Source organism: Vulpes lagopus, chromosome 14 (genome assembly GCF_018345385.1).
Source record: "Vulpes lagopus strain Blue_001 chromosome 14, ASM1834538v1, whole genome shotgun sequence".
In the NCBI taxonomy this organism is placed as follows: domain Eukaryota; kingdom Metazoa; phylum Chordata; class Mammalia; order Carnivora; family Canidae; genus Vulpes; species Vulpes lagopus.
The window spans coordinates 18,541,845-18,557,596 of NC_054837.1; the positions used below are offsets into that span (position 1 = coordinate 18,541,845).

The 15,752-nt window shown below is 47.1% G+C and overlaps 2 protein-coding genes across 3 annotated transcripts in view; one reads left to right on the plus strand and one right to left on the minus strand.

The window, feature by feature from the left end:
• The window catches only part of CORO1C (coronin 1C), a 74,291-nt gene extending 61,377 nt beyond the window's left edge, over positions 1–12,914 (minus strand). The window contains exon 1 of one of the 2 annotated variants that reach the window (XM_041728775.1): positions 12,765–12,914. The gene's annotated coding sequence lies outside the window, so the exon portion shown is untranslated. Of the gene's footprint in view, positions 1–12,025; positions 12,147–12,764 lie in introns of those variants that run through there. The other variant, XM_041728776.1, reaches the window with a different exon arrangement.
• Positions 12,915–14,709: 1,795 nt separating this feature from the next.
• Positions 14,710–15,004, plus strand: LOC121475302 (cytochrome c oxidase subunit 8A, mitochondrial-like). Its single transcript, XM_041728489.1, has one exon. The coding sequence runs from the start codon at positions 14,710–14,712 to the stop codon at positions 14,917–14,919; it is 210 nt and encodes a 69-aa protein (XP_041584423.1). The 3' UTR covers positions 14,920–15,004.
• The last annotated feature ends 748 nt before the right edge of the window (positions 15,005–15,752 follow it).

Here is a 15,752-nt window from a genome sequence, read left to right on the forward strand (position 1 = left end):
AAAGGCAAGAGAAAAAAAAAGGGATCATGAATGTTGGGGGAAAGGGGAGAAAAGAAAGAAAACTTAGCAAATTAAGTATCTCAGAGGTAACAGAAAGAAACTTTCAAAAGCAGGCAAGGCCTCTTCCCGATCCCAGGTATCAGAACTAGCCTCTCTGTTCCCAGGTATCAGAACTAGCCTCTCTGTATGTGCTCCCCCGATCCCACATGCCTTATTTAACTTTCCCCTTGAAAACCTTGTTATGCAGACTGAATGCCAAAATTTCAGAGAGATGTTCTATTCACAGGAATCTCCTTTTAAAAAGTATTAATATTGAGGCGCCTGGGTGGTTCAGTTGTTTAAGTGTCTGACTCTTGATTTCAGCTCAAGTCATGATCTCAGGGTCATGAGATAAAGCCCAGAGTCCAGCTCTGGGCTCAGTGTGGAGCCTGCTTAAGATTCTCTCCCTCTCGGGATCCCTGGGTGGCGCAGCGGTTTGGCGCCTGCCTTTGGCCCAGGGCACGATCCTGGAGACCCAGGATCGAATCCCACGTCGGGCTCCCGGTGCATGGAGCCTGCTTCTCCCTCTGCCTATGACTCTGCCCCTCTCTCTCTCTCTCTCTCTCTCTCTCTGTGTGATTATCATAAATAAAAATAAAGTAATTTAAAAAAAAAAAAAAAGATTCTCTCCCTCTCGGGATCCCTGGGTGGCGCAGCGGTTTGGCGCCTGCCTTTGGCCCAGGGCACGATCCTGGAGACCCAGGATCGAATCCCACGTCGGGCTCCCGGTGCATGGAGCCTGCTTCTCCCTCTGCCTGTGTCTCTGCCCCTCTCTCTCTCTCTCTCTCTCTCTCTCTCTCTCTGTGTCAAGTAAATCCAGAGCTCCAAAATGTTCTTTACAAATAAAGCATGTTTCAATAAATAAATGTGTACATATACACACACACTTTGCTTACAGTATTTATAATGAAAATTATTGGGTTAGATTACTGTAAAATTATTTAATAAGCAAATGTTTACAATTAGCAATCCTTCTACACCACAGAAAATGTCCCCTTCACTACTTTTGTCTTCTAATAAAACGGGAAGACCGACCATCTCTATCACAAGTGTATCACGTAAAACTGAAATTCAATTATTTAACTAACATTTTCTGAGCACCTATGTGCCAGGCAGCATGTTGGGGAATGGAGGCACAGAAAATGTAGGATATTCCCTGCCTTCAGAGAACATGGAAGATAGCAGTATTAGTGTTTACTTTCACAAACTGAAAAATAATTCCCTACAGGTATTTACTTTTAAATTTCTACTCATTTAACCCAAAATATAATATTAGTAGAAAAATCATTAACACTAGTGACACCCACAAACTACATGTTCACCTACCTTTGTAACTCCTATCTAAGCTATGTTTATATTTTATATCCATAGAATGTATATTCTGTTATCATGACTTCTCACAACCTGGGCCATATCTTATGTCCATCTGACATTCGTCCTCTTCTATTACACCTATTCCAAATCAGCCAAGTGCTATTTTGTACACCTTAGGGCCTCAGCCCATAGATACTGACTCTCCAACACCTTATCCTCCCAACACCCATGGAGCTCAGTCCCCACAGAGAATTCAGTATCAAGAATTACACTTGAGGAGCACCTGGCTGGTTCTGTCAGTAGAGCTAGGACTCTTGATCTCGAGGTTGTAAGTTCGAGCCCCATATTAGGTGTAGATATTACTTTAAAAAAGGGGGGGAGGGATATGCTAGAGGAAGGTTATAACATATTTTTTAAACTATTACACATTTTAAAAGCAAATAAAATACTTAATACATAAAAATGTTTGAATGATGGGACGCCTGGGTGGCTCAGCAGTTGAGTGTCTGCCTTCGGCCCAGGGCATGATCCTGGAATCCTGGGATCGAGTCTCACGTCAGGCTCTCTGCGCAGAGCCTGCTTCTCCCTCTGCCTATGACTCTGCCTCTCTCTCTCTCTCTCTCTCTGTTCACTCATGAATAAGTAAAATCTTTAAAAAAATAATGTTTGAATGAGTTTTTAGAAACCAGACAATCCAAACCCTTCAAAAAGGTAATGACAAAAGAGAGAGGTCAATTATTTCTCATTGTTTGAGAAAAAAGGGGCTTTCTGGTAAGAGTTTATAAGGGAATAGAAAAAGAAAGATCAGTGCCTAGCTCTAGCCAGTACAAGCTGACCCAATTTATAGCCATTACCCTGCCCTGATCCACTGCTCAAAGGTCACAGAAACCAAGTCATTGGCTAAAACCTAACACCCTTTCATGAGTGGTTTCCAAAAGGCAAGAGAAAAAAAAAAGGGATCATGAATGTTGGGGGAAAGGGGAGAAAAGAAAGAAAACTTAGCAAATTAAGTATCTCAGAGGTAACAGAAAGAAACTTTCAAAAGCAGGCAAGGCCTCTTCCCGATCCCAGGTATCAGAACTAGCCTCTCTGTTCCCAGGTATCAGAACTAGCCTCTCTGTATGTGCTCCCCCGATCCCACATGCCTTATTTAACTTTCCCCTTGAAACCTTGTTATGCAGACTGAATGCCAAAATTTCAGAGAGATGTTCTATTCACAGGAATCTCCTTTTAAAAAGTATTAATATTGAGGCGCCTGGGTGGTTCAGTTGTTTAAGTGTCTGACTCTTGATTTCAGCTCAAGTCATGATCTCAGGGTCATGAGATAAAGCCCAGAGTCCAGCTCTGGGCTCAGTGTGGAGCCTGCTTAAGATTCTCTCCCTCTCGGGATCCCTGGGTGGCGCAGCGGTTTGGCGCCTGCCTTTGGCCCAGGGCACGATCCTGGAGACCCAGGATCGAATCCCACGTCGGGCTCCCGGTGCATGGAGCCTGCTTCTCCCTCTGCCTGTGTCTCTGCCCCTCTCTCTCTCTCTGTGTGATTATCATAAATAAAAATAAAGTAATTTAAAAAAAAAAAAAAAAAAAAAGATTCTCTCCCTCTCCTCCCTCCACGCTCCTGTCCCCTCTCTAAAACAATAATAATATTATTAATACTGTACCTCTGAAAGGGTAAAGGGATGTGAGGAAAATAACATAATTAAAGCCTATAGTCATCCTAGCACTGATTAACAGTGGTAGTCCTGTAGTGACTACGGCCATCCAGGAACACATTAGTAGAAATGAATTTGAACCATTTATTTTACTATTTAAAGGAGATCAGTTTAACCAGGGGGAATAGAAGTGTCAAATTAAGAAAGGAGAATGAAGCACATGGAGGGCTGCCAGAGCAAGAGGCCACAAGATGCCAGCACAGGCGGTAGGGGTAGAACGTGGTACCTTCCCTCTGTTTCACAGGACTCCACTATCACCATTTAAGAGGCAAAAAACCTGTGCTGCGAATTAAACAGATTTCTTCAGACTAGCCTGGGAACTTACCCACCACTTATAATACTGAATCTATACCACAAATGCCATTTAAATTCCAAATAACTGAGTTCAACTTTGGAATACAACCCAGTTCTGGATTGAGGACTAAATGTACACAGTGCCTACAAAATGGAAACTGTATCTGGGCTCTCAACCATTCAGTCTTTAAAAATTGCATGGTTCACCACCATTCTTTATGGGTAATATGCATTATTTTGTTCCACTTGACAATGTAATTCAGCCCAGTGTATGCAAGCTATCTCTATACTGTACAAGAACAAAATGAAAGCCTCAGTGTTAAAAACAAACACACACACACACACACACACACACACACACACACAAAACTTCTAACTTATCTTTTCTTATAACAGCACTCCAAAGCAGCAATGGCTCGAATAAGAAAGAAAGCCTAAGATTACTCTATTTCTAAAACAGACAACATGCATCTTATTAAATACCACCCCAAAGAGCTATGGCCAGCACTCCTTGGCTGAGGCCCCTCTCTTACTTGCCAAGAAAAACTAGGATGACAATGTTAAGCTAAATACACTACTAGTCACAAAATTAATTCACCACCTAGCTTGTAAAGTGATGAGTCTCCCAATAAATCCTTCTGCTTAAGGGAGAAGACAGCTCAAGTTTACACGTGTTTCTCGGTCACCATCACATAGCGTTTGAGTTTTTATATTCGTAAAATAGCCTCAATTCTTTAAGTTCCTAGGAATGAAAGGAATTAGAATCTTTAACTAGAAAAGAATGCTTGACCATTATGAAAAGGAATTTAAGTATCTTTCATATGAAGTAAGCAAATAATGGTGATTAAACATTTGTCCTAAGGAGGGGGTGCTTATGAATTCTGTCAAGAACCCCTACAATATCAAGAGTGGACAATACCCCCTCAAAGGCTGCACTCTCCCAACACTTCCTTTCCCACATGTGTTCATGGCCTTTTAAAAACTGAAAAACTACAACTCTGTTGATTCAGGATGAAGACCTCAACAGTTCTCAGAATATGGAGACACACATCTGGCTCCACAATGGGGCAAAACAGGCTCATGCACCAAACTGCCATGTGCCCAGATTCCCAGTCTTAATTCTGTGGAGACAGAATGACACACTGTGAAGCTGTGATCAACCTCTGCTAATCCTAAAGGGTTTTCACTATGCCTGTTACAATCAGTGTCGTTCCAGTACCTGGTATGTGTTGCTCCTGTCAAAATTAACATCTCCATATGCATATGGCATAATGGTGCTGATTATTCTGGCAAGATGCAATGTGAAGGCCTTTGGAGTATTAATTGGTCTTTGAAACTTTCGAGATAAATTCCCACAACCACTGCTTACTAATGGTCAGATTAGAAAACTGAGGAAATAAAAAAAGGGATTTTTTTTTTTTTTTTTTTTTTACATTAAAACTAAGAAATCAGGGCTCCAGGATGGCTCAGCCAGTTAAGTGTCTGCCTTCAGCTCAGGTCATGAACTCAGGGTCCTGGAATCGTGCCCCCCATCAGGCTCCCTGCTCAGCAGACGCCTGCTTCTTCTCTCCCTCTGCCACTTCCCCTGTTTGCGCACACTCTCTCTCTGTGTCAAGTAAATAAATAAAATCTTAAAAAAAAGAAATCAAATCTATAAAAGGCTTATCCAAGAGGTTCAGTATTTTTGAGTTTCTGAAAAATACATTGAAAAAAACCCTGAAAATCTGGACCAAGCTTCATAGTATAAAATACACATACAATCTAAAGATGTGAGAAAACACACAACCATTGGTACAAACTACTGATAGTGGTGATAAACAGAAGAGGCAAACTCTGTAAGCAGATCTGGCAAAAGACCGTGCTGGAAGGTTAAGAGGGAACTAGTGCATTCGGTCAAGGACTAAAAAGAGAAAGCACATCAGGTTCACACTGTTTAAAAAAAAAAAAAAAAAATTTCACAAGACACTATAAAGACACAACCAACGCTAAAAATGAATTTCACACAACACATGGAAGGAGGTGGAAAGCAGTTGGGGGAGGAGGAATGGAAGAGTTAAGTTCCTGATCTTGGGCAAGTCTCTCATGCTTCTATGACAATAGTCCCCTCACCCGTAAGATGAGGAATAGACCAACAAGGTACTTTCCACTCTGGCTGTGATTCAGAGTCACCGGGAAGCACAAACCCAGGCAGCTGTATTTATAAAGGTCTACAGCTGATCCCCACTGGGCAGTCAAAAATGAGGTCCCCTGGACTTGAGAAAAATAATACCCCCAACACCCTAAAATGACATAGTCTTAAAAAGGTGATGACTGGTGCTGTGTACGATCCATTTTAATAATTTAAAAAAAATAAATGTAGACAATTTCATAACCAAAGGGGGAGGATATGTATTGTGAAATTATTGCCTTCAGTGGTACAAAATATAAGCCTCTCTACACCCATTTGTATTCCAGTTTCTCTCACTCCGACCTTTGCATTAATTTAATTTCTCTTTACTGTGGAAAACAGTTCGAGGAACCGTTTTTGTTATTAATGTGAAATCCAAATGACAGGCCCAATTTAATATCTCATGAAGCTACTGAGGCTCTTGCCCACACAGAATGTTCGTTTTATCACAATGCTGCCATTCACATTGTAACCCCGATGAGGGTCTCAGACACTGTAGCACAATCTTCCCAACCCTAAAAAGATCAATTTTCTCCAGGAACTAAATATTTTTTCTTAAAATAGATTGAATACAAAGGAGGCCTAAATAAGAAAAGCTTGTCTAGGGATCCCTGGGTGGCGCAGCGGTTTGGCGCCTGCCTTTGGCCCAGGGCGCGATCCTGGAGACTCGGGATCGAATCCCACGTCAGGCTCCCGGTGCATGGAGCCTGCTTCTCCCTCTGCCTATGTCTCTGCCTTTCTCTCTCTCTCTCACTGTGTGCCTATCATAAATAAAAATTAAAAAAAAAAAAAGAAAAGAAAAGCTTGTCTAAATAGACATTTCCAATTCATTTTTTTAAATTAATTTTTATTTATTTATGATAGTCACAGAGAGAGAGAGAGAGAGAGAGAGAGAGAGAGGCAGAGACCTAGGCAGAGGGGGAAGCAGGCTCCATGCACCGGGAGCCTGATGTGGGATTCGATCCTGGGTCTCCAGGATCGCGCCCTGGGCCAAAGGCAGGCGCCAAACCGCTGCGCCACCCAGGGATCCCGACATTTCCAATTCAGATAGAAGGCAAACAAAACAAAACAAAACAGAAAACCCTGCCTCATCTTTAATATTACCTTCCTAACCTACATTTCTTCCCCCTTCGGTAATTCAACTTTGATTCGAAGTCTAAAACGTTGAGGTAGGAGTGGAAATCCATACGTTAATAGCTTAGTTTCAGAAATAAAATATATTAAACTTAGTCTGTTTGATTCTCCCTAGTTCCATTCATTAAGAGTGAAGACAGAGGGAATACAAACTTAGTCACAGTCTACCCTGATAGCCCAGCAAGGCATCATTAGCATCCCTATACTACAGAAGAGAAAACAGGCTCAGGGAGGTGAGATAACTGGCAGTCACAGCTAATTAAGAAGTGGAGCCAAGAGTGAAACCCAGCTCAGTCTAGCTCTAACGGCCTGCATCTTCCATTGCCTCAGTTTCTCTAAATATAAAACTCTCTTAGAGCAAAAAACTACAAAGGTAGGGACGGCTCACTGAGCCTAAAGAGACAAATTTGAAATTATTTTTTTTTCTTTACTACCTTACCATAATCCAACCACTTCAATGAACACACATAAAAAAGAAATGTTCCCTAAATGGCCAACCGGTTTCTTCTAATTCTCAAGATACTAAGTGAGGGAGCCTGAGTGGCTCAGTCAGTTGAGCATCCAATTCTTGATTTCAGTTCAGACTGAACGCCACATCAGGATCCTCACTCAGCAGAGAATCTGCTTGAGGTTCTCTCTCCCTCTTCCCCCTCACCCAGGCACTTGTTCTCCCTCTGTCTAAAATAAATAAATAAATCTTAAAAAAAAGAGTATTTTCTTTTTCTTTAAGATTTTATTTATTTATTCATGAGAGACACAGAGAGAGAGGCAGACACAGGCAGAAGGAGAAGCAGGCTCCATGCAGGCACCCTGATGTGGGACTCGATCCCGGGCCTCCAGGATCACGCCCTGGGCCGAAGGCAGGTGCTAAACCGCTGAGCCACCCAGGCTGCCCAACAGTATTTTTTTTTTCAGTAGAGTATTTTCAATGAAACTATAAAGAGTGAACACAGGAGCACAAAGCATAAAGACTGGTAGACTGGTAGAGTCAGATGCTCTGAGAGAAGCAAGAGAGCATGAACAAAAGAATGAAAGACAAGAATGTGTGTGCCCTGAAAACCCAGTTTACACCCATCATCGGGTGTACACAGGAGTGGTTCCAGTACCGATTGACTCCATATCATCAGGGCTGGCCTGCTGCATTTGGTGTGGCGAAATCATATCAAACCTAAAAATGTACCCTGCCCATCTGTCCTACTGAGAAGCTGTGCACCAGTCATCACTGTTCATTAGGGGGAAAGAACCTGGACAAGAAGATTCTGCTCTCAGGAAAATATTTCACATGCTCAGTTTTACATCTGAGCAATTTTTTGGCAAGAGCTGGGTGTCAGAAAGGCAGAGGAGGAATCACCCCAGTACTTCAGGTTACTTCAACACACACAATAAAGATGTAATTAATCAGAGAAACCCACTGAACTCAAAATCTTTCCAATTAACTTTGATAATCCTTCATTCAGCAAATAACCCAACAGGCACTCGAGACAAAGCTGTGAGCAAGGCAATCTCAGCCTGCCTTCCATGTGAACTTCTCTCTCATTCTGCCTTCTGTGGAAGGTGCCTTTCTGACACTAAGCTCAAGTTCAGGTCCAGTTCCTGTAGCAGACAGTAGGATGACAGGGACAATGTCTGCCTGCAGGGATGAGGAGGTTTCATGGAGGATCCCAAAGGACAAGTGGGATTCAGCAGATTAGGGGGTAGGTTCGTAGTAGTAAGCTCATTATAAGAAGGTCTGAAGGCTGGGAAGTTTCAGGAAGTGAAAAACAGGAAGGAGTGTAGTGAGAGAGGAGGCTGCTGAAATCAGAGACACCTTGATCTACAACCACATGAAGAAGCCTGGAGTTTAACCAGAGAGGAGGCAGGAAGCCGCCAGAGAATTAAACAGTGGAATGATATGTTCCTGATGAACCCTTTATCATCTAGAACTTTTAAATCTTTCCCTAACCCTTTACATTTGGTTTCTAATCTATAGAACCAAATTATTGATGAGGATGTGATTTAAGGTCCAAGTAACTCCTAACTCCATTATCAGTTGACTCCATTATGCATAAATTGGATTTCAACAATATTAAAAACTTCTGTGCTTCAAGGGATGCCATCAAAAAAGTGAAAAGGCTGGGAAGCCCGGGTGGCTCAGCGGTTTGGCGCTTGCCTTCGGCCCAGGGCATGATCCTGGAGACCTGGGATCAGTGGGTTCCCATGTCGGGCTCCCTGCATGGAGCCTGCTTCTCCCTCTGCCTCTCTCTCTCTCTCTCATGAATAAATAAAATATTAAAAAAAAAAAAGTGAAAAGGCAACTCACAGAATTAGAGAAAATTTTGCAAATCACACATCTGATAAGGTACTGTAAATCTAGAATATATAAATAATTCATAACTCAATAAAAAGATAATACAATTTAAAATTTTAAAAAACATCTGAATAGAGATTTCTCCAGAGAAAATATACAGTTGTCTGCGAATTACTTTAGAAGATGCTGGATATCATGAGCCATCAGGGAAATGCAAATAAAAACCACAATGAGATACTGCTTCACACCCACTAGGATGGCTAGTCAAAAAGTAAGAGAATAACTGTGTTGACAAGGAGATGGAGAAATTGAAACCTTTATACACTGCTGGTGGAATTGTAAAATGATGCAGCTGCTTTGGAAAACAGTCTGGCAGTTCCTCTAACAGTTAAACACAGAGTAACCAATATGACCCAACAAGTCCCAAGAGAAATGAAAACATGTCCACACAGAAACTTTGTACAGGAATGTTCACAGCAGCATTATGCATAGCAGCCAAGGGGGAAACACCCAAATGTCTATCAACTGATGAATGGACAAACAAAATACTGTATATCCATGCAATGGAATATTATTCGACCATTAAAAAAAGAATAAAGCAGGGACGCCTGGGTGGCTCAGCGGTTGAGTGCCTGCCTTTGGCTCAGGGTGTGATCCCATCCTAGGATGGAGTCCCACATCAGGCTACCTGTGGGGGAGCCTGCTTCTCCCTCTGCCTATGTCTCTGCCTCTCTCTCTGCGTCTCCCATGAATAAATAAAATCTTATTTAAAAAAAAAAGAATAAAGCACAGATACGTGCTACAACATAAACCTTGAAAACCCTTATACTTAATAAGACAGACACAAATGACCACATACTGAATGATCCCACTTATATGAAATGTCTAAAATAGGCAAATCCACAGAGACAGAAAATACATTAATGGCTGCCTGAGGACAGTGAATAGGGGGGTGGAAGGACAGCTATCAGGTATGGGATTTCTTTTTGGACTGATGGAAATGCTCTAAAACTATGGTGATGACTGCACAACTCTGTGAATATAACAAAAACTACTGAGTTGTACACGTTTAAGTAGTGAATTACATGGTATGTGAATTAAATCTCAAAAAGCAGTTATAAAACAAAAAGGATTCCATTATGCATTACTGAAGTACAAATAAGGTCTCAAAAAGGAGTAGAGAATCGTGCTCACTCATTTTATTTTAAAGGATCCAAACTAGGGCAAAGAAAACCCAGAGAGATTCTATTACTTAAGATTCTAGGTACTAGGTCATACTGAAATATTCATGAGGATTTCCATGTTTTAATACAGAAAAGGCATCTTAAGTTGAAAAAGATGTAGAAGTGTCAGAAAAAGAGTTTTTATAACTCAGAAACAGGATAACACAGAGAAGTCATCAAATGGAAAACAAACATGGATTTGTACTCTAAGAAAAAGGCACCCAAGTTTATTACTGTTCTACCTCTGAAACAGTTGAAGTTGAAACAGCCCAAATAATGTTTCTAAAGCACCAATTTGCGACAAATCAAAGTATTAAGAAATAATTTGCCATTCCTGGTTACATAACCAAGAACTGATAACCTTTTGAACATTCCATTTCACAGACATTGGAGTGACTCTTCTCCTCATGGCTGAAGTGGATCCCAAAAGTGACAGGTGCCTATTTTAGACATTTTATCAAAAATAAAATAAAAATCAAAAAATCCAACAGTGTTTTAAAAAGTACTATGTGTCACCTACTAACACAATCTAATCCTGAACTATGTAAAGTCATAGACATAAATGCTAATTAGCCCAATCTGCAGGCAAAGTAACAAACATGAAAAATTCAATACTGTGTGCAGTGTGATAGTTCACTGGTATGTATCTATTAAAAGTCATCAGGCTTCAATGTACCTTTCACAATAATCAAAAACGAATATGGGGGCAAGGCACATTCTGCCTTTGTCAAAACGGTGTGTACCTGACCTTTATACCAATCCTAGTTCAGTCCTCCGTACCCATGACTATCACCTACCACACAACACTGCATGTCTTGGAGGCCTAACATACAATGTAATTCCCAGTTTTATTTTGCTTCTGCCCCAAAGTATTTACGCAACCTCTCAGAGCCCAGGGTTACTAACTAGACTTCACATCCAAACACTGTGTCTGAAATGTACCTCCACTCTAAAACAATAATAATAATAATAACAACAACAATAAATAATTACTTTCCTTAAGTTAGTTCTCTGAAATATACGGGATCAAGTCCAAAACAGATTTTTCCCATTTCTTCAGATTTACAGGGAACCCAGAAAGTGAAGTTATATAAACAGATAATCTATTTGCCTTCACAAATGAACAGCCGGTACAAAGCAACTGCTTATACTTAATCATGTTTTTGTCTATGCTTCCAGGCCCTGGTGTCAGGAGAGAGTTCTGCCGGGTAAGGACAATGAAATGCATTATTATATAGAGTGACTAAGAGCCCTACAAGAACTGTTTTAGAATGCAACCCCAGGCAGGAAGACTGCAGTAAATAAAAGGGCCTAATATTCTGTGATAACTCTTACCAAAAGTAAAGACCTTCGCCACCCAGTACCAGTTTAAAAACACGCACTACATTCGTTTTCTGTTTAACTGTCTTAAAGGAAGGAAAGGCCTTTGTATCTTGTCTTCCCATCCTGGGGGAGATGAACAACTTGCAATTTGCTCCGCACGCTGAATCCCACGTTTGCGACACGGAGAGCAAGCACTCGAGACGCCACAAAACAAGGGCAGCCTACATTAAGGCCAAATATAGGATGTGATTCTAAACCACCATGCAGTAAAGCCTACGTTTCCTTTTCCAGCCATCAAAACCCTTTGAACACTCCCAAAAAAGGACGGCAGGGCCGGCGCCTCCCTCCAAGAGGAAGCCCCTTTCTTCTCGGCTTTCCCTTGCAGCCTGCCACTTCCCCCGACACACTCAAAGCATCGGGGAGCCGGGGAGCTGGTGCGTGCGCGCCTCTGCACGGGCGGGAGAGCTGGGTTCCTGCATCTCCACCCTCCACATCTGACCTCATCCCCAGGCATCTGGGCGCCGCCGAGCCCCACCTGCACCTCGCTCCCGCTGCCCGCGTCCCTCGCCGGCTGCTCCGCTCCTCCCGGCTCACTCGGGCGCTCCAGGGCCCCGACCCCGCGGCGTCCCGGCTGCGTTCTTCCCCCGCCCGGCTCGTCCCGCGCCCAAAGGCGCCCCCGCCCACGTTACTCCGGCTCCGGCCGCGCCCCGCCCTTCCCGGCCCGGGGCTGGCCTCGCACCCACAGCCAGCCACCCTGCGGCCGGCCCGCCGCCCCCCGCCCTCCCACGCGGAGCCCCAGCGCGCCCTCGCCCCACGTGAGCCCGGCCCCCCACCCACTCGCCCCCTGCGGCCGCTCCGGCCCCGCCCCCGGCCCCGCGCCCCCCGGCCCCCCGGCTCGGCGCCCCGCCCCGGACCCCACCCCGCCGGGCGGGTCCCCGACCCCCGAAGCCCTTCCTCGGCAGCCCCGCGGCTCCTCACCCCGCCGGGAGCCCCCCCGGGGCAGCCGCCCCCCACGGGGACCGCGGGTCACCCTCCCCAGGCCAAGCGGTTCCGCCCCGGGCCTCCGGCACCAGCTCCGGCTCCGGCCCCTGCACCTCGGCCGGGGCCGGGGGGGCCCAGGGTCCGCGCCCCGCGCGCCGCCGCAGCCCACTCCCCTGCACCGGGCCCTGCTCCACGCCCCGCCGGCTCCTGTCACCGGCGCCGGCACATGCCGAGACGACCAGCCGGCCCGCCGCCTCGCTCCCGAGCGGCCCCGCCAGGCGCGCGCCGCTCACCAGGGCCGAGGTGCCTGAGGCGCCGCCGCCGCCGAAGTCCCCGCTGCACAGCCCGGCGAAGCCTCCAACCGCTGCCGCCTCCCGCCTGGCACTGAGCGCCGCGCGGGGGAGGGGCGCGGGCAGCCGCCGCCGCCGCCGCCGCCGCACGTAGGCCCCGCCCCCGCGCCGCGCCGCGCCCAACCCGGGGCCTCGGGCTGCGGCGCGCCACGCCCACTTCCGGGAGGGGAGGCCCGCCTCCCCCTCGCCCCCCGCCCCGCCCTCCTTAGCGCCCCCTGTGGTCGCGCCGGGGGTGCGAGTGGGCTGCGGAGGCAGGCGGTAGCCGAGCCCACGCCCCGCCCACTGCGAGTCGACCCCCCCGGGCCACGCCTCCGGGCGCCCCCGGGCCACGCCCGCCGCTCCTCAGAAGCGGGAGGGGCGCTCTCAGAGCTCCGCCCTCCGGCCCGCCTGGCCCTGCGGGGCCGCATCCAAGCTCCTCAGACATTCTCGCAGAGCCCCTCAAAGCCGAGCCGCGGCGCCCCCGAGCCCCGCCCGCTGCCCCTGCGGCCCGCGGCCCGCCGCCCCTCCCACTGCTTCCGAACCGACCCGAAGGCGCCGCCAAGCCCCGCCCCGCCGCCGGAAGCCCCGCCCCCGGGCCTGACCCGACTCTCGGCCTCGCAGGCCCCGCCCACTGCCCGGGTCGCCCGCGACCCTCCAGGCCCCGCCCCGATTCTCCGACTCCCGCCTCTGGCTGCCGAAGCCCCGCCCCTGCCCGGGTCGCCGCCGCCCACCCCGCCCGCCTCCCCGCCCGCCGCCCCGCCGCCTCCCCGCCTTCCCAGCGGAGCGTTCCCGGCTCCCGCGGGCCGCCCCTGCGCCGGCTCCCGGCTCGGCAGGGAGCGCCCCTGTCGCCCGGTTCCCAGGTGCGGAGCAGGGGCCTCCCTTCCTTCTGCGGGCCACGGTCCCCGTTCGCTTCACAGCCGGCGGCCCGGCCACAGCACCGGATTCGAGTCCCAGCGTTGATGCTGTCAGCCGGTGCGTCTTGGGTCAGTCTCAGGCCAGAACTTCCTGATGGTCGCGTGAAGCTGTCCTGTGAAGAGCCAGAGCCCCTCTGCGGAAATACCACGCTCTGGAGCGCCAAGATCTGGGGGAACGACCTGAAGAACTGCAGGAGCAGAGCAACGCCTGCCTGCCCAGGGGTGGCCCCTTCCCCCAACGAGGCTCCTTTGCAGTTCCCAGGGGGAGGGGAGGATTTTTCATTTACGCTTTAGCCTTAGAAATATGTGTTATGTAGGATCCCCGGGTGGCTCAGCGGTTTAGCACCTGCCTTCGGCCCAGGGCGCGATCCTGGAGTCCTGGGATCAAGTCCCACCTCAAGCTCCCTGCATGGAGCCTGCTTCTCCCTCTGCCTGCCTGTGTTGTGTCTCTGCCTCTAATGAATAAATAAAATCTTTTAAAAATATATATGTATTATGTAAATCATGGTCCACCTGAACCCAAAGAGCCATGGCCGCAACCTACGTATCTTCTCTAGGGCTCAGTTTCTTTATCAGTAAAATAGGAACAGTAGCAGCTACTCCTGGAAGGATTCTTCGAGCTTAGTAATGCACTTGGCAGGGTGACTAACTTGTGATAACCCCCCCACACACAAATGGTACCTGTTGCTGCTAATTTCTGGGCCTCAATAAAAGGGAGGGGTGACCTTCGTTCTGCCTTCAAGCAGCCACCATCAGGAGGGACTGAGCACTACTTCCACAGCAAGGCTTGGCTTGGCCACTCCATTTAAATGAGGTGAAGGTGAAGCACCTGATGCAGAGCCAGGCTTTTGGCGATGCACAAAAAAACCATTGGCTAGTGTCACGATTCCAATTGTTAGCGAAGCAAGGGCATCGCTAGCAGTGGAGCTCTGAGTGGATTTGGGGAAATGAAGGTTGATGCAAACGCTTTGAAAAGGAACGAGGGCTGTGCGGTCATGTCTGTGCTGATGCCGCAGCTGCTGAGGGGCCTAACAGGCTTCACCCGGCGGCTCCTGGTGCAGCGTGCCCAGATCCATTCCAAGCCGCCACGGGAGCAGCTGGGGACCATGGATGTTGCTGTTGGGCTCACCTCCTGCTTCCTGCGTTTCCTCCTGCCATCGGGCTGGGTCCTGTCACATCTGGAGAGCTACAAGAAGCAGGAGTGAAGGGGGCTGTCCTGTCCCTCACCCTGTGACCTGACCACCCCTGGCCTGTCCTGATCATGTCGGCTGCATTCCTGGCCGCCCTTCCATGGATCATGTCCTTCAATTACAGTGACCCCTTCTACAATCCATGGTGACATCCTGGGACCAAACATATTGGTTTATAAGGCCCCACTCAGCCCTCCTTGTCACAATAAAGTCTATTTAAACCTTAAAAAAAAAAAAAAAAAAAAGGAACAGGGAACCAAACTGGCTTATTCTTTGGGAATGGATTATTGCTAACATTTAACATCACTTATATATGCCAGGCACTACCTGAGTGCTTTTTGAACACAAAATCTCCTGAAATTCTGCCAACAGCCCAATGTCAACAAAAACAATTCTTCTTTTTCTTAAGATTTTAATTTATTTATTAGAGAGAGAGAAAGAGCACGAGTAGTGGGGAGAGACAGAGGGAGAAACAGACTTCCCACTGAGCGGGGCTCCATCCCAAGACCCCCAAATCCTGACCTGAGCCTAAGGCAGATACTTTGTGGACTGAGCCACTCAGGTGCCCCTAAAAAAAATGATTCTTAATCCTCATCTATACAGGTGAAGAAAATAAGTTAATTGCCCGAGGCCATTCAACTTGAGTTAGTCGGAGCTAATAAGATAGAACCCACATCCCCCTAATGGCAGAATTTGCACCCTCTGCCAGTTAGTCATTTCATTAAACCGCCTCTATGGCAGCAAGAAAGAATAGAAAAAACAGGGACTTTGGATCTGGTGGACTTGGCCTTACCTTCAAGCTCCTTTTCTTATCCACTGTGTGACCTTGGGCAAGTCATTTTCCCTCT